The sequence below is a fragment of the Aulonocara stuartgranti genome (assembly GCF_965226115.1).
Source record: "Aulonocara stuartgranti genome assembly, chromosome: 12".
Taxonomy (NCBI): domain Eukaryota; kingdom Metazoa; phylum Chordata; class Actinopteri; order Cichliformes; family Cichlidae; genus Aulonocara; species Aulonocara stuartgranti.
In genome coordinates, this window is record NC_138948.1 from 5,819,972 (window position 1) to 5,841,693 (window position 21,722).

Genomic DNA, 21,722 nt, shown 5'->3' on the forward strand with positions numbered 1-21,722 from the left:
TCTCTGAGGATTGTTTTCATCATCTTGTTAAATCTATGTCATGAAAAATGAAGATCGTTCTGAAGTCGAAAGCTGGTCCAACTAGCAAGGTATACTTAATAAAGTGGCTATTGAGTGTATATGTCATTGTTCTACTCTAATGCCACTATCTTACGGAGTTCATACAAATAAAAAAGAGTTTATGTGAATTGTTTTTTTCAGCCCTTCACTAAAGAATTGTGTCATCAGATTAAAGTTACATTGCTGAGGATGAGATTATTTTCTGATTTTGACTTTAAGTACTTCACTAATACAGGAACAGGAATAAAGCTGACAAAAACCAAACTTCAATAAAGCATATGTTTTAGTTAATCCTTTATTAAAATAAAGTACAAAATAAAGTTAACAAAGATGGAGCATCTGTCTTTGTGAACCCAGTGGGGAAAAACCATAAAAACGTCATTTTATAATCACAGAAGCTTGCATTCTCAAATCCAAACTTTTATCCTTATAAATAAACTTTTACATGAATTTACCTGTAGTTACTCTCATTCACATAAAACTCACAGAGGAAACGGAACAAGCAACCTGTTAGTGTTATGGTCAAATCTGTTGACTGAGTTTAATTAACATGTTAAAAACAATCGATTTAAGACAAGTGGAAAAAGATATTAGTCCTAATAATTTTTCCCTTCACAGCTGGACAGTTTCACAAGCTTAAAGCACGACGACGTTTCTGTTTTTGTGCAGACGGAGGCTTTCTCATACTGTAATAAATATGGAGAGCAGGACACACTGTATGTTTGTGCGTGAGCAGAGTAGGTATATGACTCTGTGTGTGTGTGTGTGTGTGTGTGTGTGTGTTAGGAGTAAAAGGTGAGGACGCTCTGGTGGTTTCCTCGCACCAGCAGCAGTGGTGGGAGGTCTTTGGACAGAGTTTCCAGCCAGCACATGTAGAGGGCGCTCGACACTGTGCCCTTTCTTGCCAAAGGCATGCTCCTAGCCACACACAGAGAGAGAAAGAAAAATTTAATTTTTATGATATTTATATATATCAAAATCAAACCCAGAGCAGCGTTAGAAAGAAGACTGCATGATCTTGTAATTATGAGTTATGAGCAGTTAATGTCATTAAATTAATATGTAAGCTTAAAGGTCAAATTATTTTGACGTGTTAAGTTCAATGTGAGAGGTCTAATTTACTTTATATGTAACAGCTGTGATGAGTCACACTTTATGTCTCATTATTTTAACTATATTTGCTTGTTTTTCAATTAACTGCACTGAATTAACCGTGAACAGCTTATAAAATATTAACTATAAATTCTGGAGCTCAGAGCATTATGGATCATCCACTTTAATGCTTCTGAAGTTCCCTGAGTGTCATCAGTGTCTTAAGATTTCTTCAGTATCAAAGTTTAAGATATAGTCAAAATTTCAGACTCTCAACTTTAAATCCGCGGGATAGCTAACTGTTTTTTGGGTTCCAGTTTAGTTGGACAAGTTAACACAATCACATATAAAATGCCTTTTTTAATACTGTGATGGAACATGTTTCACAATCTGCTGCACACATGGATGGAAGCCATGCATGCCCTTGCGTCACACCAGCTCTGCTGCTGCTGATGTTTTATGCTTCGGCTCCGAAGCATAAAACATGGTTCCAGGACTTCTCCACACTGTTGTCGCTTTGTTACAGGTTGACTTGAACAGATAGAATGCTGCTTCAGAATTGGTGAAGGTTTTTTCGGTGAAGTTTAACTTGTTGTTCTTGAGTTTGATAAATGGTTGTGGTGAATCCTCTGTATTTTCTGTCATTGGCGTCTTCTCTTTATGGTTGAACTTGGAACTTATGGCTTTCTCCTGGAGATTGTTCTTCTTTAACATCCCCCTGGTGCATTTGCTAAATGTCCAAAGCTTTTGTAAGTTCACTGGTGTTCTTTTTCATTGTTATAAGAATTTAATCTGGCCTCTTATGGTTTTATTTCATTTTGCAGAAAGTGGTGTCCATACAAGCAGTGATTGGCTTGTCATGCATTATTTTGTCAATTAATGATTGTTTTGGTAGTGAGTATTCCAGGATCCAAAGACACTGTTGTGCACACTGGACACTGGACAAGTCACCACTTCAACACAGACAGCTGTATGCTCATATTCACACCCACGGTGTATTTAGAATCACCAGTTAACATGACACGCATGTATTTAGAGTGTGGGAAGAAGCTGGAGTACCCAGAGGGAACCCACACAGGCACAGGGAGAAGATGCAAGCTCACACAGAAACACCTGATTCATGGAAATGAGCAGCCGGGTTAACCAGGTTTTTTAAATGCGAGTTTGTCTGTAAATTAAAACAAATGATGACACGATGATGACAAAGTTATTACGAAGTTCTTACATGACGATGAGTTTGGCAGTGCTGGAGTGTTCCTTCAGCAGCTCGTTCAGTCTGATCTGACGATTGGTCTGAAAGTAACACACAGTATAGTTACATAAACCACTTGAACAGAGCACTGTGATTGGTCTGAGTGTGTCTGCAACATGAGGGCAGACCTTGGCCTTGTAGAGCTCCAGTTCGTTGTCAGTGATCCTCCAGGGCTCCTGGGCCTTCAGCCTCTCAGCAGCCTCCTGCTCCATGTCGTCTTCCTTCAGCCTGTACGGCTCGATCAGCTCCTTAAAGGTCAGCTTACTGTAAAAACAAAACACATACATTAGGTTTTTAGAGTAGCGCTATCAGTTTCATCCTCCCCACGTGATGCTTCATTCTAAAGAACATTTAAAAAAATATTTCAAAGCACTTAAACTTTTAGTATTACAAACTTTCTACATGTTGACTTTCACAGTCATCAAGTAATCGATAAATTAAAAAAGAGGATTCATGAACAAATCATTCACCTTTTGACTTTGGCTTTCCAACACTTTGTAAGCAATTTACACACGTAACACAGACGCTAAAGACATTAAAAACAATAGTGTTTAGTGCAAATCCATAGTGATCAAGCTGCTGAGCTCAGGAAGTTTCAGAGGACTTACTTGTGTTTCTTGGGTTTGGTGTTGATGTCACCGAGGACGTTTATGTCAGAGAAGTCGATTCTGAACCTGCTGAGCAGCGTGGCCATCCTGACGTGACACAAAAACAAAAACACAATAATAAATGTATGTGGATATAAAGTCAAGTTTGTAGTAAAGTAAAGTTTATTGCTTGGCATAGGTGGATAAGCAGCTGTTGACTCACGCTCGGCGGTCGTGGTCGATGCGGTTAATCTTTCCGCCGATGAACACGCGGATCCTGCAGTCGCCCCACTTACTCCTGTTGGTCAGCAAGTAGGGGATCAGCAGAGTCAGGCCTGCAAACCAACACATCAGAGATTATACAGGTCATTAAAAACCCCAAACTGAACAAAAATCTGTTTTCCAGTATACACAGCAAAATCTCCAGTGTTAAATTAACACTGGAGATTTTGCTGTGTAGATCAGGGAACCACAGATTTGAATGTTTTTTAAGTCTATTCATTTTTCACCTTACTTTTTACGACAGTGACACGTATGAATCGAAAAGCACAACCAACAGTTAGCTATGTTTAGACTTTTTGACAGAATCATAGGACCCAAAGTCAGTTCACCAGATATGTTTTTATTTTCATATAACAATGAGAACACTAACCTCCATCATCAAAGAGCCACCAAACATCAATGGTTCCTTTGCCCTGTTTCTTCTTAAACTGCTGACTGCTCTCCAACAGACGCTGGTCGGTCAGGCTCAGAGGAGACTTGGTCTCTGGTAGGCCACGTCACATGGAAGAGCACAAGACGAGGTAAAGTCAAAGAAACACAAAAGCTCCTGAGCTGTATCACCAGGGTTCACAACAGTACAGTATAGTAAAACAGAGCCTTAGCTGTTCAAATAATTAATTCTTTATATACTTTTGCTGCTAAAAAAATGCTAGAAACATAAATCAATGGAATATTTCACAAGCTTAGCCGTGAGACTGTGCAGGGATTGTGCCAAATGTTTTTTGGACGAGAAGTCAGTCAATTTCAATCATTGCTGATTTTAAATAATTTCCATAGCATAGCACATGGCTAGAAAAGAAAAAGAGATCAATTTAATTTCTTCCTTTTTGTTCACCGCTAACGATGAGCTGCCTTAAAATGGAAATACTTGAATAAAATATAAGAACAACAAGTCCTGTGACAGTGAGAGTTGTATAAAAAGTAAACATTAGAGCAATAGGCTAAGCTGAGGTATAATTTTAATTCTTCCTCACTGTTTACCTCTCGTGATGAGCGGGCTGCTCTGGTTGCTGGTGGTTTTTGAAGGACAGGAGTCAGAATCTGAGTCTTTAGCCGGAATGACAGAAATCAACACATCCTTAGTGATGACTGGAGGCTTCTCATGGGATGATAGCAGTTCGTCTGCAGGAGTACAAACACAGTATAAACAGAAGGTAGACAAAGTGATGGATATGAAGAAAAAGACAGACGTACCTTGTCCCTGGATGTGAGAAATATCCAGTCCTTCCTGCAGCCGCAGGATTACCACACCGAACAAAAGGTCGAAGGCATCACTGGAATTAAAAATAAATAAATAAATGAAACGCTATACAAAAATGACTCCAAGTGTGATGCAGAACCTCAGCTGCAAAATTGCATCAAAGACAAAGATTAGTCCACTTTTTTAACCTTAACTTTTAACATTACAATCTGATAGAGAGAGCCTACATGGCGTTAACGTCATTTTAACACAATTAATGATAACAGCACTACAAAAAACAGTATGATTGTAAAATTGGTTGTTGGTAGCTCTTTAAAAAGACGCATTAGCCCTTACTGTATAGTGTTGATGTAATTCTCCACATCTCTCATGTTTCCATCACTCCAGTTGTTCTTGAAACCCATGACCAGCGTGTTGGGTTTCAGACGACCTAAACCAACAGCCTAGCATGGGGAGGAAACACATATTTGTAAATGGTGACTTTAATATAAGATGAAGGGTGCAAAAAGAAGGCTTCTTCTGTACCTGCAGGAGTAACTGAGCTCCGTGCCTCAAGTTGTCTGAAAAAACAGGAGCATAAAAAGCCTTGATGCGTTTTTTGTTGAGGTAGCGCTGACAGCGGGCATAATCCTGATATAGCTCCCTAAAGTTCGACCGACGGGACACCTGGAGCAGGAGTGGGAGGAGATGAAGCACAAAACGTTTCAGCCGTGTGAAAGAAAGCGTAACATGCAGACCTAACAGGCGACATTTGGTACGTACAGTTCTGACGTGGCCGGAGACCATGAGGCTGACGTTCTTGGTGAAAGAATTCACCAACTGAAGCAGAGCGGGTCGAGCGTTTGGATAACCCGCCAACACCAAACACTGCGGCCTGTCAATATACATTTTATACAGAAGGTCAAGTTATGGTAGTTTTAAAACAAGAAGTCAGGTTATTTTGGTTTAAATAATTACTTTTAAAATTGGATTACATTTTGATCATTTAAATTCAGTTAGAGCCAAGTTTCCACTGTTACTACTGAATGCCTTTGTGTTGGTAACGAGTGCCGAGAATTAAGCATGTCTAGAGTTAAAGGTAGGGTTTGGTTTTTGTTTCAGTCACTTTTAGTCCATGAGTTCAGCTCCACTCAAAGCTTCATGCTGACCTGAAGTTTTTAACGTGGTCCTCGACTCCGGTGAGGTTCAGGCAGTGAGTCAGAGCCTGGTTGTAGATCAGAGCCTGAGTGGATGAACCCCAGTTCACATCTAGAGGAAACAGCAGTTTGAATTTGAGTAGATTGGTCAGCTCATGGAGTTCAATTATCCACAATATAATAATGATAGTCATCATCATCATCATCATGGTCGTTATTATTAATTGCAGCATATAAAAGATGAATTTGTAATTAGATAAAGCAAGATAAACATTAAAGAAAGTAAAAGTGGATAATACAGTATATGCAATATTAATATGTTAATACAGTAAGTATTGTTGCAGGTCGTGCAGGTGGGACTAATGTTAACTGCTTTGCATTATATGTTTTAAATAATACATCACAGTTTATTAAGTGATTATATTTAGTTTGTTTTCCATGAGCTGCTTGAATTCCTCAGATAGCTCGTAAAAGCCAAGATGCAGAACCTATACAGAGTCAAAACTGAAGTAGGCCAGAAAACTTTCATTTATAAGATTATGATTATTATTCTGTTCATTGCACCGTTTAAATTAACACACAGATCTCTTTTAAAATGTTGGGAGAAATCAAACATATTGATTAAAAAGCCAAAAAATTCCTACTGGAGCAAAAGTTTAAAGTGGATAAACATGGAAACGCTCAAGTAAAGAATGGGCACAACTAAGAGTTACATACATTAAATATGTCCGCCGTCCTGAGCTCAGGTATCAGTACCATGCATTTTTTTATTTATTTGTATTTATTTATTTATTATTTTTTGCTGCAGTTGCTCTATTTTTATTTAATTTCCCAGTGACTGGAGGATGACACCAGTGCATTCATTCTCTCAAGAAGTCAGACATCCAGAGAATGGGAGGTGTTGAGTATTTAGATGTTCTTTGGTGACACCCAGCATTTAGTAGCCATTAAAGAAACGGCCACTAAATGGTGCCGTGTGAAATCAGCTGGAAGTACCTGACCCAGAGCTTCATATTGGCGAGCAGGTCGTTGTTAGAAGTTTGGAAAGGATAAAATATTGTGCCATTGTCTTCTTACCAGGTTTCTTGTAACTGACGTAGATGTAGAGTGCGAGGACAATGAGCAGCGTAACGAGGGCCGCCCACCAGTTAATGACAAACATCACCACGCAGCACAGGATCGCCCCGGCAAGGGATACCCACATGTTGTAGTATTTGAAGCTGGGGCGCCACCCTGTAGTGGAGGGGCGAGAGTAGATCAGATGTTAACAGGCCAAACAGAGGGATTTCTTTTGATGTTTTTAATAGAAATTATGTTTAGTTCAGTGAAAAAACAACAACAAAGAACTTTTTGTACTATAAACATCATTCACCAATTTGTATACTAGCTAAAATGCCATTAAGAGATGAGTCAAGACAAGGAAGATTGAGAAAACTTTCAGAAATACCAGCATAACACTATGGTAATTTTCATATAATCTATAATCTAGTCATAATTCCTTTACAGTTCCACAGATTACCTGGAGAGCTGGCCAGGGAGGCATGGAAAACTGAGAAGTTGATGAGAGCATACGAGGCCAGAAAAAAGTTGGAGATGATTGGAGCAATGATGTTCAACTCCGCTAGTGGACAAAAGACAGGTTTAACTTTTTTTTGTAGATATTTTTATTCTTTATGTTTCTTATGCAGGAGCTGAAGGTTTACTTAAACAGCTTACCAACCAGGATGAAGGCAAGACCAATGCAGAAGGTCAGAACGTAACCACGGAGCGGCTCATTGTTCCTGCCATAACCCTTTGCAAACACACTAAGTCCAGGATAGATGTTGTCCTTACAGAGAGCCTAGAATAAATACAGCTTTTATTAACTTAGAAATCACTCAGTTTAATAAATATAGAAGTAATGTTGGCAGGTTCGTCAAGCAACTTTGAAACAATCAGGAGCAGGCAGATGAGGAAATAAGTCAGAAAACAGCTGAAACAGAAGTAAATTGGAGCTTTATGGTTCTGACCTGGAAGACTTTGGGTGCACTGACGAGCGAGGCCAGAGCTGACGACAGAGTGGCTGAGAAAATCCCCGCGGTGATCAGAGGACCGAAGGAAGACACCAGACTCATAACCTGCACGACATAGGAGCATCTTTAAAAGTCACACTGACCAATAAACATCTAGAGTATATAAAAAGTCACATGATTCAGGTATTTTGAGAGATAGATTATATACATTGGCCAATGTTAGTGGAGTTTTAAAGTCTCTGATTTTTTTGTAGATAATTGATGGTGTGCAGTGTGACCTTAATTTCTTCTATTTTCAATAATTCATTAATTATTATTATTATTATAATAATAGTTCACTCAATATTCCACCTGTGTGACTGTGTTTCTTCTGTTTATGTCACTCGTGTGCCATTTCCACAGAGGTGTTTTCTGTAAATTTGCTTCTAAATGAACTCTGTTCAGTATTGAGGTTTCTGATATTTGAGATTGAATATTGCTTTTTCTGCTCTGATAATATTGATATGTCTGGGACAGAGGTTCTGACAGGTGTGCACGGCAAAGTGACACAACTGTCCCCCTCTGAATTTTAGTTACTTTTCTATAAAATCAAACACATCTGAAAAATCTTCCCACCATTTTAGCACAAATATTATAGTTCATGAAAGCACGCATACCTGCATAATACAATGTTTTCCAAGTTATAGGCTGCAGATATAGTTTTGTCGGTCATAGCTGACCCCTCACAGAAGATCTCAGAATCAGTGGATGCTTGTTTTGCATTTTGTTACTTTGTTGCCTTTAACTCGGGAAAGTTTTCTTTTGGCGCATGATGTCATAACACTTTTACTTATATTACTAAAGTTTTAATTAACTACTGTGACACATATGTTCAGTTGAGCACCCCTAACTGATTGATACTTTAGTGCCCTCCGCCCTTCTGCTGCAAGAAAAATATTCTATAGTTCTAAGATCAAATGGTGGGGAGTCCCAGATTTAAACCTGCCATCTATAATCCAGTTTTGAGTTCCCTCCCCAGACACCTTAATGCCCACTCACATCCTGGGCCATCTGACCTCAGGAATTCGCATGATAAGGTGGGGCCAGGTTTCACAATGAACCCACCCGAAACTCTGGCTGATTGGGACCCACACCCAGTTTCACACCTTGGCTCAGGCGATTAGAGGATCATCAGGGGGTCTTTTGTCCCTCTGCGGGGGTCACTCCCACTAGGTTTAAATCTGGGACTCCCCACCTTTTGACCTTAGAACTGAAGAAGCTTCTCGGATGAGAGGTGAAACGTCTTCAAGCAACTTAAAGAAGTCCAGACGCTTTTCTTTGTAAGCTCCTTTGACTACGAGGACCTGGATGACTGAGAACCTTCACAGATATATTTGAAACATTATATTGAAAGTCTGAATACCAATGTTGTTTTTAAATTTCACACCCATTGTATTCAGTCATGACTTTATTAGAAATTTTATTTAATACAGTTGAAATAATGCTTAGAAGATGGTCCTGGTAGCAAAAGTTAGCTAAAAACGGCTGGAAACAGCTTGTTCTTACACGGTCGGGTAGGAGGTCCTGAACGTTTTTTGTGTGTTTTTGGTGAAAATCACAATCCACATGAACATTTCTGCACATGAGAAAGCAACTCTGAGATTTTAAAAGTGTATTCTGAAGCAGGACTGACTCAACTCACTGGGACGAGGTGCATCATTATGAAGCAGTGACGTAGATATTTGGTGCAAAAACATCACCCATTCAACTGAGTTTGTTCCTAAAGGAGCCGATTGTATAAATCATCTCAAGAGAGAATATTTTCATATCTGATGGAAGTGAAGGAGGGAGGACAGCTCTACACCGTCACCTACGAACAATGTATGATGTCGAAGACCAAACCCATCAAAAAAATTTCCAGAAAATTCAGATTTTCTGAGATGTTCATTAACCCTTATAACAAAATCCACAATTTTTTTTGCTATATCATGTTGTGTGTGATATATTTTTATTATATTTTTTTGTATCGCAATTGATACCTTGGGTGTTAATTTTAGACAAAAAAAGAGTTTTGTCCATAACATTTAGACATTATGGCAAGTATTGATCATGTTGATGAGACAGAGGTCTCAGAAACTCATGTAGCAAATATGATTCAAAGGCATTATCGGGTCAAAGACGATCAGATTCATTCAGATCTGCTTTTCTCCTTCAACAACAGTAATAATGAAACTCGAGCAGCTGCTTCGGTCTGTAGTGCTGCAACATGTCAGCGCTATCAGTGTCAGTGAGCTCTGTGTGCGCATGTGTATGTGTATGTGTGTGTGTGTAGGTGGATGTTTTCAATGCTCTCATTCAGCACTGAGCCACGAGAACCTTGTGACTCAAAACAACAGTCGCTATTATTTCTGCTGCACTTTGTTTGAGAACAGCTTCATCTCTCTCTCTCTCTCTTGTTCACACACACACACACACACACACACACGCACACACACACACACACACACACACACACACACACACACACACACATACTCCAGCCATCTACATTACATGCACATACAGTGAAAGAGGGTCAGAGCAGCAGTCTTGCTCATCCATTTTTTAAGTATGACTTATATAAACGAGTTATAATCACAGCAGAAATGTGCACCCAGTGCCTGTGCAGACACCCAGACTGTCAAACATATACATAGACAGTTTACTGACATTTAATTTAATCCATTAAATGAAAATATCTTGGATTAGATTGTTGCATGTCTCAAAAAGTCCTCTGAGATACAGTTTGGTCCACATAAAACGCATACAGAGATTTCAGTTGTCTTGCCATATATGCCATCATATTGCTCAGTCAAGAAAATCAATACATTTATCATAGTTTGTTGAATTTGGATTGTTGCTTTATGCTACAGAGAGATTTGGTTCCACAGAAGTTGGACTGTGGTGATATTTGTTTTTTAATTTTAATTATTGTTTTTTTGTCTCCTGGTGTTTCCTGGTCTGTATGCTCATCTTTACTGTGTTTACGGTCAGTCTTGTCCTGCTGAGTGTATAGTTAGTTTTAACTTGTGTCTTTTTTGGCTTTATGTCTTTCAGTCTTCACTTGTCTTGACTACTTTCACCTGTGTGTCTGTGTCTTCGAGTACCCACTGCTCACACAATTTATGTGTAAAAACGCTGTCAGTCTGATTAAACAGCTGTTTTTGTAGAGGTGTGTGGACGACAGGAAATGGGACAGTTTTGCATCCTGACACAGCACTGACGCCAGTGTGTAGGCTTCCACTGGAAACAATAGAAGTGGGTGATTCAATTCACGTCAAGCTGCCTGTGTGCGAACGACTTTATGTAATACAACTTCCTAGGATTGTCTGGAATTTTTGACTGAAGTAAACAATAAATATCTCTTAATGTGTCTTAATATCAGCTGAAAGCATCAATTTCCATACGGTGGTGGCGTCCTGGTCACCTCACCCACCTTGCTGCGAACACACATTTTCCTCATCGTTTCTTTTGATGCTCTCCTTTTCTTACTTTGCTTTCCCTGCAGACCCTAACCAGTCATGGCACATTGCTCCCCCTCGCTGAGTCTGTTTCAGCTGGAGGACTCTTCCTGTTAAAAGTGAGTTCTTCCTTCCAACTGTTGCCATGTGCAGCTCATAGAGGTCATTTGTATCTTGGTGTTTTCTCTTTTGTAGGTTCTTTATTATATAAAAAAAACCCCAAAACTTTTGTTGTGAGTTGGCGCTATGCAAAATAAAACTGAACTAAATTTTTAAATGTAAATTTAAAGCAGTTCTATTCTGGCTTGGTTGTACTTTAGACATTACTTACTTTACTAATGTTTTCTGCTTTACTTACTACAGTTTAATTGTATTTGTTTATGTGTACTCATCTGTGATGTTCTCCTTTTAATCCAATTTATCCAGTATTATATTATTTAATCTCTTTTTATTTTATTTCTTTCATTGTAGTGTAATTGTAGTCTACTGAAACTTTATTTTACTTTCGGTGTTTTTACAATTAGTTTTGCTCCGGCCTATAAACAGCTTGTCAGTGATCTGACTGACCTGCATGAAAAGGTGCTATACAAATTAAGTTTGACTTTTTTCTCTGCTTGTATCCCGACGCATCTTTCTGCCGGGGTGAAATCATCGGTACCCTAGTTGAGCATAAAGTACTTTTAATATTTCATAGCAGCAGGAAGAAACGGACCAATTTCAGCCCCTGACCTTTAGCAGCGTCACCAAGCAATCATCTGATTAGCATTAAAGCAAAGAGCCCAAACATCCAGCTGAGTCAAAATAAACTGCCTTTAGCCACAAGAGGAAGAAGGGATGCTGCACCAGGTGGTGCTCCAGACTCTCATTTACTTGAACTTAATCTTAAGATCCTTCCCAGTGGTGTGCACACACTTGATCCATAAAAGATGCTCATCATAAAAATAAATAAATAAATAAAAAACTTAAATAGTCTCACATGTGCAGCTGGGAGCCAAAAAATCTACTTACACAGATAGTAACAGCTTTGATATTTACTCACAGATAATAGCGCATGAATGAAGGTTTAGTCATTAATGGCCGTGAACCAAAAGAGAAACAAAATATATTTTCCTCTCTCCCTCCTAAAAGCACAATTTTGTCTTTTATTAATGCAACTTCTTGCTAATTTAACCCACTGTTTGTGGAACATGACATCCTGTTTATAATTCAAGCACCTTGCATCTTGCACTTAATTGATTAGATCTCATAATTCCTATCACAGTGGTCATAAAGTAAACGCGCAGTATCCCCACATCAAAGCAGGGTTTTATAAATAACTTATTTTACACAGTTTTATGCCAAAGTTATACTCAAACTCAAAACTGGTCATTGTCACAATTATGATATGAATTATGAATTGTGATATATTCGCCATAATCTTTGGAACAATCAACACAGTAAGTACCAAGAAAACAGGTAGTGTTAAGATCATCTGCTTCAGTGTTACCTGGAAGTCATTCATCAAGCCAAATGGACAGCCTCCCTCCTTACAGATGGAAAAATCATAGCCGAGCGTGCAGGCCGCATCGGTGCAGTTCACTGTGGGGCTCACTGTGTCATTGTGGTCACCAGTTGCATCTCTCACAATACAGGAGCCTGCAGGAGGCACAACCAGGACACAAATGTAGATCAGTAATCGGTAAAGTGACATGTATACAAAGCTTTTACTTCTAAATCAATCAATCAATCAATCAATCAATCAATCAATCAATCAATCAATCAATCAATCTATCTATCTATCTATCTATCTATCTATCTATCTATCTATCTATCTATCTATCTATCTATCTATCTATCTATCTATCTATCTATCTATCTATCTATCTATCTATCTATCTATCTATCTATCTATCTATCTATCTATCTATCTATCTATCTATCTATCTCTCTCTCTCTCTCTCTCTCTCTCAGGTTCACAACTGTTAAAGTGTATCTACCTGCAGAGATGGCGACAGCGACATAGGTAAGCCCTGTAATGAGGATTGCCAACAGAGTGCCTTTAGGGATTGCAGACTGAGGATCCTAAAGAGAGAATGGGATACATTTTTAATTTATTGGAAAGGATGAATTATGTTATACATCTCAAACATCAGGTGCATGAAGTATGAGCAACAACTAAACTCAAAAATGATAAACTAATAAAAAAGATTCTATGTAAAAAAAAAAAAAACTTTGGAAGGTGAGTTTTCTTTTCTCACAAGTCTCTGTGTGATCTGGTTACTGTGTAAACAAAAAGCAATACTGTCACAACATATGACCAAAATCATCACGTGAATTTATATAAATGTACAAAGATGAAAAACCCACGGTTAGGTCTCCAGAGATGTTGGCTCCAGCCAGAATTCCAGTAGCTGCGGGGAAGAAAATGGCAAATACGGAGAAAAACGTCTCCCCATCTCTGAATTCTGGACCAAAGTTCTCTAAAAGGATGGCCGCTAAAAGAGAGAAGAATCAAGAGAGAAGATTATGTAAGATAGATTATCAACATGAATCCTAACACTGAATTTAGAGGATGCTAATCCCCGTGTGAAGAAATGACAAGAATGCAGACTGACTGCGGTATCCGAAAAATCCTTTAGGCTCTTTGCTTTCTGATGGCATGAAGGATCCAAAGAAGAAGTTAACAATGGCTGCCAGCAGAATCACCAGGAGGACAATCTGAGCCTGATGGACAGTAGAAGAAAACACATGAGTAAGAAAGAAGAGAGATTTGCTCCAGTTTCTCAGTTAAAATCACCCTGTTACAAACATGTATGTTGCTTTGTCTGTGCAGAGACTCAAATCACCAATGTATACAGAGGTAGGTAGAGGCAGAGGTGGAGGGATCCATCCAGATATCAATTGTATCAGTACTTTATATCCTCTAAATGAAGTACATGCTTAATTCTGGTGCTAACGCACCAAAAATTTTTCTTTTTTTAATTTATATTTAGTTTGATTGCAGATTTGCATTCAGAAATGAACACATACACTGGCAGACTTTTTCTTAAAAGCTCCAAATCCCAAAGTTAACTCAGCAGCTTTGACGAGAAATACATAATCAACATTTTTAAGGACACAAATGATTTATGCCCTTTTATTGAAATCTCACTGAAGCCTTTGGTTTTGACGTTTTTTTCCGGGACATTGTTGTAATTATACCTTGGCTTCCCACTCCATCCCAGCTACAGAGATTCCCAACAACAAGATGATGGTCAAAGTCCCAACGATACGAATGTCATTGAGCTCATCAGTCATCAAGGCATCAACGTCCTGCAACCAATTAACAGGTTGATTCGAAATGAGAATCTTTTGCATATCACAGAGAGATTTCCATAAGTACACCAGAGCATTTCTTACATTGAGCAACTCAACGACTGTCTCTGCAAAGCCTACGACATACATGGCCACAGCTACGGCATTGGCGAAGGCAAAGATAAGACCGATGGAGCCTCCAAATTCAGGCCCCAGACTTCTGGAGATCAGATAGTATGCTCCTCCTGGATGGCATGACATTCAGATGTTAAGTGATATAAATTATTGCTGCTGTCATACATTTTGAGCAGTTTCTAGTCCATTTGTAGGTTTAGTTTTAAAATTCTAGATGTTAAAGACCTTTTGTAAAAGTAAAATGTCTTATATGGGTCTCACCTCCTCGTACAAAGCCGTTGGTCGCTATAGCAGATGTAGACAGACCGGTGATGGTGGTGACCACAGTGGCCATCAAGATGATACCAATGGTCAGTCCTGTTTTACAAAAACATGAAAAATATGTGAAGTTACAGGCAACTGAGCAAAAATCAGCAGTCTTCAATAAAATAACACGATAATGTTATCCAAGTTCAAATCAGTACAGTTGAAAACAAAATATAAAACATGCATATGGGCCGAATGGGCTTCCTCGCAGGTTATTTATTTATTTATTTTTAGATTCAGTTCATCATCACAGGTAAGATTAAATAAAGTTCTAAGAAAAAACTATTGTAGTACACTAACTAGCTAGAGCTAGTGCCTGCTATATTTGTACACGAGCTTATGTGGTCAATAAGCAGTCTGCAAAACATAGAGGAGCTATTTTTAATGACTTATCAGTAGAAATGAGCAGTAATGTATAATGTAATTGATCTGAAATCTTGTCAGTGTGTAGCCAGCACACCATTTCCTAGCTGGTTCTACTGTACCTTTATGCACAACTTAAAGATAGTATGCATTCCATTTAAGTGTTTTACTGTGTGGGTGGAGGACTGTTTAATACTTTTATCTCTACTTAAATTTAAAAGAGACCTTTTCTGCTTATTTCAGACTCCGTGATTTTATGCTTAGACTTTATTAGAGGAGCTTGAACAAAATCAGACCTTAAAAGCAGCCTCCCTCCTTACGCATGCATGAATAACATGAATCAGTTCAAAACAATCCTCATTTATCTTGGTTCAGCCTCTCAGCTCATCTTCTTTCTGCAAACAAGCTTTTTAATATTCTGATGGCTCGCAAAGCAACGTTTGTTTGCATGTAAGCCTGTCATATGAGCACTGGGTGATGAAGGGTGTCACACATTTCCCTGAGTCACTAATTGTTTGTACCCACCAATTCCAGCCTGTCCCACAATCCAGGACATTCTGATGAAGAGCATCACACCCCAGATATTCAGCATGCAGCGGATCTGCAACACACAAACAGAAGTCAGTTAAAACGTAAAGACAGACAACAGGTGTAGGTTGCTGGGGGGATTCCCATGATGCATTGAGTATTTCTTCTTCAGTCACCTTTCTCATTCACTCTGTGCTAATCGACCTCTCTGCACTCAATCACACTCATTATTAACCTCTGTCTCTTCCACAGCATGTCTTTATCCTGTCTTCCTTCTCTCACCCCAACCGGTTGCAGCAGATAGCCCCGCCCCTCCCAGAGCTTGGTCCCACTGGAGGTTTCTTCCTGTTAAAAGGGAGTTTTTCCTTCCCACTGTCCCAAAGTGCTTGCTCATATGGAGGTCATATGATTGTTGGGTTTTTCTCTGTATGTATTATTGTAGGGTCTACCTTACAATTTAAAGCGCCTTGAGGCGACAACGACAGTCGCCTCAAGGCGCTTCAATTCAATAAAACTGAATTGAATTGAATTAAACCTTACAGCTGCCAAAAAGAAAGCCAAAAATACCTGAGAAAAGGACGATGCTATATTTATGTCGTACATCATTTGCTTTCGGGTAGAGTTTACTGTCTTCCTTCCTGCACCAACCTTAATAACAAGCTTTTCATGTGCAATATGACAGACAAGCTTCTATACTTCTATACAGCGCATTCTCATTGATGCAGTAATATTCGGATGAGAGGCAGCACATTTCCACCCCTGATCACCACTGTGTAGACTCTATGCAGAACCAGTTTCTGCAATATTTTAGCTTAGCTTACTGTAGCTATAGAGAGAAGAAGTGAGTGTCTCATTGTCTGTATAGGGATCTTTGAAGTTCGTTTACATTTCCTAAATCTAGAATTATTCTCAAATGATCCAACCTGACAGGAATATAACCAGAGAAAATACATTTTATACCTTAAGATGATGAGATTATGTATTTGATTGTCTAATTATGGGACACTAAAGTGTTTCATTCTTGCCCGCTCTGTGGGAAGAAAGTTGACTGTTTACAGTTTTGTTTAAGTAGTTCAACACATTTAAATACCACAAGAAGAAGCAGAGTGCACCTTGTGCTTTCATTCATGACATGAACACTAACCAGGACTCCTTTAACCCAACCAAATTTGACACTTCCTCCTTTGGCCTCCTTCGCTGCCAGTGCGGCCGCTTCCTCAGCTGCCGATGGTTCTTCTCCATTGGCCAGACCATCCTCAAAGGGCTCCTGATGGGAAAAAAAATCCAGACAAGTCAGGAAAGCAGAAACTTGAACAGAGGTGAAGCCTAACAATCAACAGGATAATTACAATCACTTAAAAGTTGAGAACTTGCGACTCTTGAGTTCTGATTAGACAGTCAGTGGTCTTAGTTTTGTGAGAGAGAAGTTTTTTAGTCAAATGATAAATATATATATATATGCTTTATGTAATGCTAATCCTAACAGAAAATCTGAAACTCTGGGTAGAAGTTAAATAAGTTGATTGACTGGTCAATAGTATACAGGAAAAAATAAAAGCAATAAAAGCAATGAATAAATGTGGTCTTATCTTATTTATTTCAATATATATTTGATTTAAAACATTTTACTATTTAATTATCTACTTATTAAGTGGATTCAAATTGAAATATGACATCTGAAAATGTAAAACTGTTTAGTTAACTAAACTTACCTGGGTTGGAAAACTTACATCTTTGGTTTAAAGGTGGCGTTTCACCACAATAAGGATAAAGATAGTGTGTTAATTAGTTTTCTGTGGCTTTGTTATATAATAAGTGAAATCATTTCATGTGCAGTATATCTCATGTTCCATGACCCCCACAGCAGCAAAGCAGTTAGTTATCCACAGCCTCGCTCAAGCAAACAAACTGATGTCCGTGTATGTGTATGCTGGTGATTCTGTGAGATGGCTAAATATCTGTGTATGTGCACATACAAGGAACGATTCCACTAAACACCCTAAAGTGCCTCCAGTTTGGCACTTTAGTCCATCAGGTTTGATTTTGAGTCCAGTCATAAAGGCATTTTATAGGCTTAACCACAGAAATTAGAACCAGTGAAATTTATGATTTTTGACGCATATAATCAAGAAAAACACATCTCATTTCTATGACAAATCAAACGAAAAATGTGAGTGAATCAGAGGCAAAGAGGACTTGATGATAAATGACACATAGCACTTCATGTGGCCTTCACTGTCACTGGATCCCAATCCACTGCCAGACTGGGAGAATTTGGAGAGATGTGTCAGACTGTCCAATTCCATCACCAAAACAATAACTTTGGATGTACTTTAGTGAACTTGTTCAACAAGAAGCACGACTGGAAGTAGGGCGACACCTTTACGAGATGCCTGATTTTCGTGTTTTTTCACTGTTTAAATGAAGGCACGCCTAAAGGTCCTGGTGGTGCTTTGCCCAGTTGGTGTTCTGGCTCACTGTTATTGTACAATGGTGGTCTGTTACCTTGAACTGTATGTAAGGAGTGGGAGCGCGGCTGGGGGTGCCTGCAGGGTCATGAGAAGCGGTATTGTGTAGAGGGAAGAGCGAAGGGAATCTTTTGTGTTTACTGAAAAATGAACTGACTTGTGTCCGGTGAACAGGGAAGTGCGTAGTGACGTGTTAGTTCTGTTTTTAAATCTGGGAAATAACCTTTCAACTCTCGGCGTCTAAACTGCCTTTTAAAGTTGACAATTTTACCATAACGTGACTCTTTCTTTACTGTCGCCTTCGTTGTGTTTGATGTGAAACTTGAGATCAACTATTTTAATAACAAATTTAATAGCATCATTTAATAACGAAGCCAATAAAAAAAAATGTTTTTGTTACCTTATCGAGTTCGTCGTGTAGCTCCGACAGCGACGGTCTGGTCAACTTCTCCCCAAATGGCGCGGCTGTCTGCCGATAGAAGTCAATGTTAGGCACGGCGTCTATAGTGTTGTGTCCGAAGGTCCTCATGTAGTAGGTGTTGGAGTGGGAGTCAGAGATGTGAGTGTGCCCCGTGCCAGTTGAATGGAGACTGACTGAGTCGCTTTTTGCCGTGTCCGGCTCATGGGAGACATCAGGTGGGAGTCCAATGTCCATCGCGCCCGAATCCATGAAGCCCACCACCCTGAACCGGCCTTTGGACTCCTCGGGAGGTCTGGATCCATCAGTGGATGCCGGAGCAGAAGGGGCAGCCGGACCGGGCGCTGCAGATGATGCCTCCATTACCACATCCACTTGAAAGCGGCTCTGCGCGGAGTCGTCGCTCTTCAACGACGGTTTCTGACCCGACATTTCTGTCAGTGATGCACCGAGAGACAAACGGTTAGCGGGAAAAAGCACCTGCTCCAAAACTACAGGGAAGCTGCCACATTTAATTCCAAACACGGATAAACTGAAATATAGTCATTTACTATTCCGCTGTACTTTGGAAACCTCTAATCACTGGATGCGCCAGGACGCACGACAAGCGTGTCTGAAAGTGCTCATAACATGCGTAAAGGACACGAAGTCGTTCTCACTCCCTCTGTCTCTCCCTCAGATGGTGACTCAGACGATTTATTGTCATCTCTGGCTTTGTCTCCTCCTCTCTCTGGACTCGGGAGACAGCCCAGCATGCCAGGAACACGGAGAACAATGAGGAGGAGGCAAGAGTAGAAAGGATGGATGGGTGTCCATTACGCACCAAACTCCGGCACGCGCTCCAGCGCGTTTCAGTCAAGAGGAAGAGACTAACACGACGCTTAGACAAAGGGTAGAGCAACAGAGTTCCTCCTCATAAAGTTTGTAAAGCATACGAGCATGTTTAGTTTTCATTGGCAGTCTTGCGCAGGGAAGAAAAACCACTGTTTTGGTGCCAGTTCATCCAGTAGGTGCAAAGTAAACTGTAAAATCATTATAAACACAAACACAATGACTTTAATTTACTATTCTGTTGCATCAAGGCTCACTGCCGTAAATAATATATGTAAAAGACACCAACTCCCTTTTTTTACCACCCCCTCTCGCTCCGCTGCATGTGAGTGTGTGTTGGCATTAAACAATGACATTTGTAATCACTGCTGGTGACACACTGAGACATTCACACAGAGGCCTAGATACGCACGAAGCGAGGCAGCAGCAGCAGCATTAGCATGGGGAACAACAGCTGCTTTCTCTGTCGAAGCTCTTGATGCTGAAACCGAACACCGAACAATAAAAACAAAGAGTGACGGAAACCAGTTAACTCAACCTGACCATCTAATCTTTATTTAGGATGTGGTTTGTGAGTTAGTGGCAACACTTCATCATAACTCAGATACGTTTTTTAAACTTTGCAAAACTAATGAGAGATGTTTGACTGCTATTGCCTTGGTAACCCTGCTAACCCTGATTTTAAGGACTGCATTGGTTTAACAGCTTAACGTTCGAATATTAATGGAATGATGAAAAGTTTCAGAGTGAATCCTGAAAACTGGAGTATGAGAAATGAGTAACACCAGCATCAAATGTTGGTTGGCTTTTGTGAACTGTGAGTTGATGATCTGATGCATTTGCCTTTCCTGTAAATACAGAAGTTCTGATCTTGAAAATATTTAAAAGCAAAATGTGGTTTTCATAAAAAACCGTGCAGAACTGCTAATTGAGCAGTGTTTGCTTAAACCTGCAGTCTTGCTATCAGCTCATCACTGGTTTTGACAGGAAATAGCAGTGTGCCAGGATGTTCTGATAATGACTGAGGTGCAGGCGCAAAGCTGTCTTTACTATGTGAGTTGATGTTTATTATATAAACCTGGCTTTCCTTTGAGTGTCCCTGGGTGTTTCTCTCTTTTATTTTGTTTTACATGATTATGCTTTCAGAGCCCAACAAATTTTTTTACACTGTTTTTTTTTTACTTTGTTTTAAAGACAATCGTCATCTTAGAAAATATACAAAAATAATCTTGATTTTATTTTACATAATACTCATAATACTTTATTTAGCTTTAACAACTGGGATAATTCGACTCCTGAAAGTAGATAAGACACAAATCATTCTAGATCAGGTGCCCAAGTGGGCTGGACCATGAAAAGTACAATGACTTATATAATGATGATGATGGTGTATAGATATAATTCATATGGATAATATATTAAAACAAATTATCCATCCACTCTCTTTCACTTAACCAATTCAGAGTTACAGGAGGCCTGGAGTCTATCCCAGCTGCCACAGGGTGATAGGCAGGAAACACTCTAGACAGGTCATCAGTCTGTTGTCGGTCTAACAGACAGAGATTCATGCCTATGACCAGCTTAGAATGGCTTAACTTAACCTCACTAACCACTTTGGACTGTGGGAGGAAGCCAGAGCACCCAGAGAGATGTCATCAGGATTAAACTTTTTAGATTCCTGTAGACTTGCTGCTGTAGGCTGAAGCTACTGGTGGATTTCCCATGATGGACTGAGACCTTCTCCTTCACTCCCCATGTTTTATAGACCTTTGTTTAATACAATGAACTTTTTTTCTTGTCTCTTCTGTAGTTGTTTCTTATTTGTGGTCTCTCTATGCTCCTCTTTTGTCTCCTTCCATTTCCCTCATCCCATATCAGCCTTCCAAGGCTTCTTCCTGGTTCTCTTGGTGGTCTTCCTGTTAGAAGAGAATTCTTCCTTTACACTTTTTCCAAATGTTGCTCATAGGAGAACATCTGGTTGATGGTACTCTCACTGACAATGTACAGTCTTTACTTATGCAATTTAAAGGTAAAGATACCCCCACAAAATCTACACCAGTACTGGTGTAGATTGTCCTAAAATATAGACCCGAAACCACGTGGTTTCGGGTCTATATTTTAGGACACATTTCAAAAAAGTGACTGACTCCTCACAAAAAGTCCCATCATTATCACTTCAGGTTAAGCTTTGTTTAATCTGTTCAAACATCTCCTCCCTCCACAGACACAAATCATCAGCCAGTCACAGCTAAACCAGGGCACCAGGTCATCTGGCATTAAGACTGACCCTGAAACTGTT

At 39.4% G+C, this 21,722-nt stretch overlaps 1 protein-coding gene across 1 annotated transcript; it reads right to left on the minus strand.

The window, feature by feature from the left end:
• Positions 1-339: 339 nt before the first annotated feature.
• Positions 340-19,723, minus strand: LOC309719166 (solute carrier family 12 member 2). The gene is made up of 26 exons (XM_082555085.1): positions 18,575-19,723; positions 16,851-16,973; positions 15,704-15,779; positions 14,771-14,866; positions 14,480-14,619; positions 14,282-14,392; positions 13,696-13,804; positions 13,448-13,575; positions 13,078-13,162; positions 12,588-12,736; positions 7,620-7,727; positions 7,327-7,450; positions 7,130-7,231; positions 6,688-6,843; positions 5,623-5,722; positions 5,237-5,348; positions 5,000-5,140; positions 4,811-4,917; positions 4,468-4,547; positions 4,255-4,395; positions 3,644-3,757; positions 3,215-3,326; positions 3,013-3,099; positions 2,533-2,668; positions 2,378-2,445; positions 340-978 (listed from the first exon to the last, which is right to left on the minus strand). The coding sequence occupies exons 1-26, from the start codon at positions 19,022-19,024 to the stop codon at positions 843-845; spliced, it is 3,291 nt and encodes a 1,096-aa protein (XP_082411211.1). The 5' UTR covers positions 19,025-19,723; the 3' UTR covers positions 340-842.
• Positions 19,724-21,722: the final 1,999 nt, after the last annotated feature.

Excerpts from the sequence above, each read along its gene's own strand:
- LOC309719166 (XM_082555085.1), bottom strand. The coding sequence starts at position 19,024 with ATGTCGGGTCAGAAACCGTCGTTGAAGAGCGACGACTCCGCGCAGAGC. Across the intron at positions 7,232-7,326 it reads TCTTGCCTTCATCCTGGTTG|CGGAGTTGAACATCATTGCT; the intron begins GTAAGCTGTTTA and ends TTTGTCCACTAG. Across the intron at positions 6,844-7,129 it reads CTCCCTGGCCAGCTCTCCAG|GGTGGCGCCCCAGCTTCAAA; the intron begins GTAATCTGTGGA and ends CCTCCACTACAG.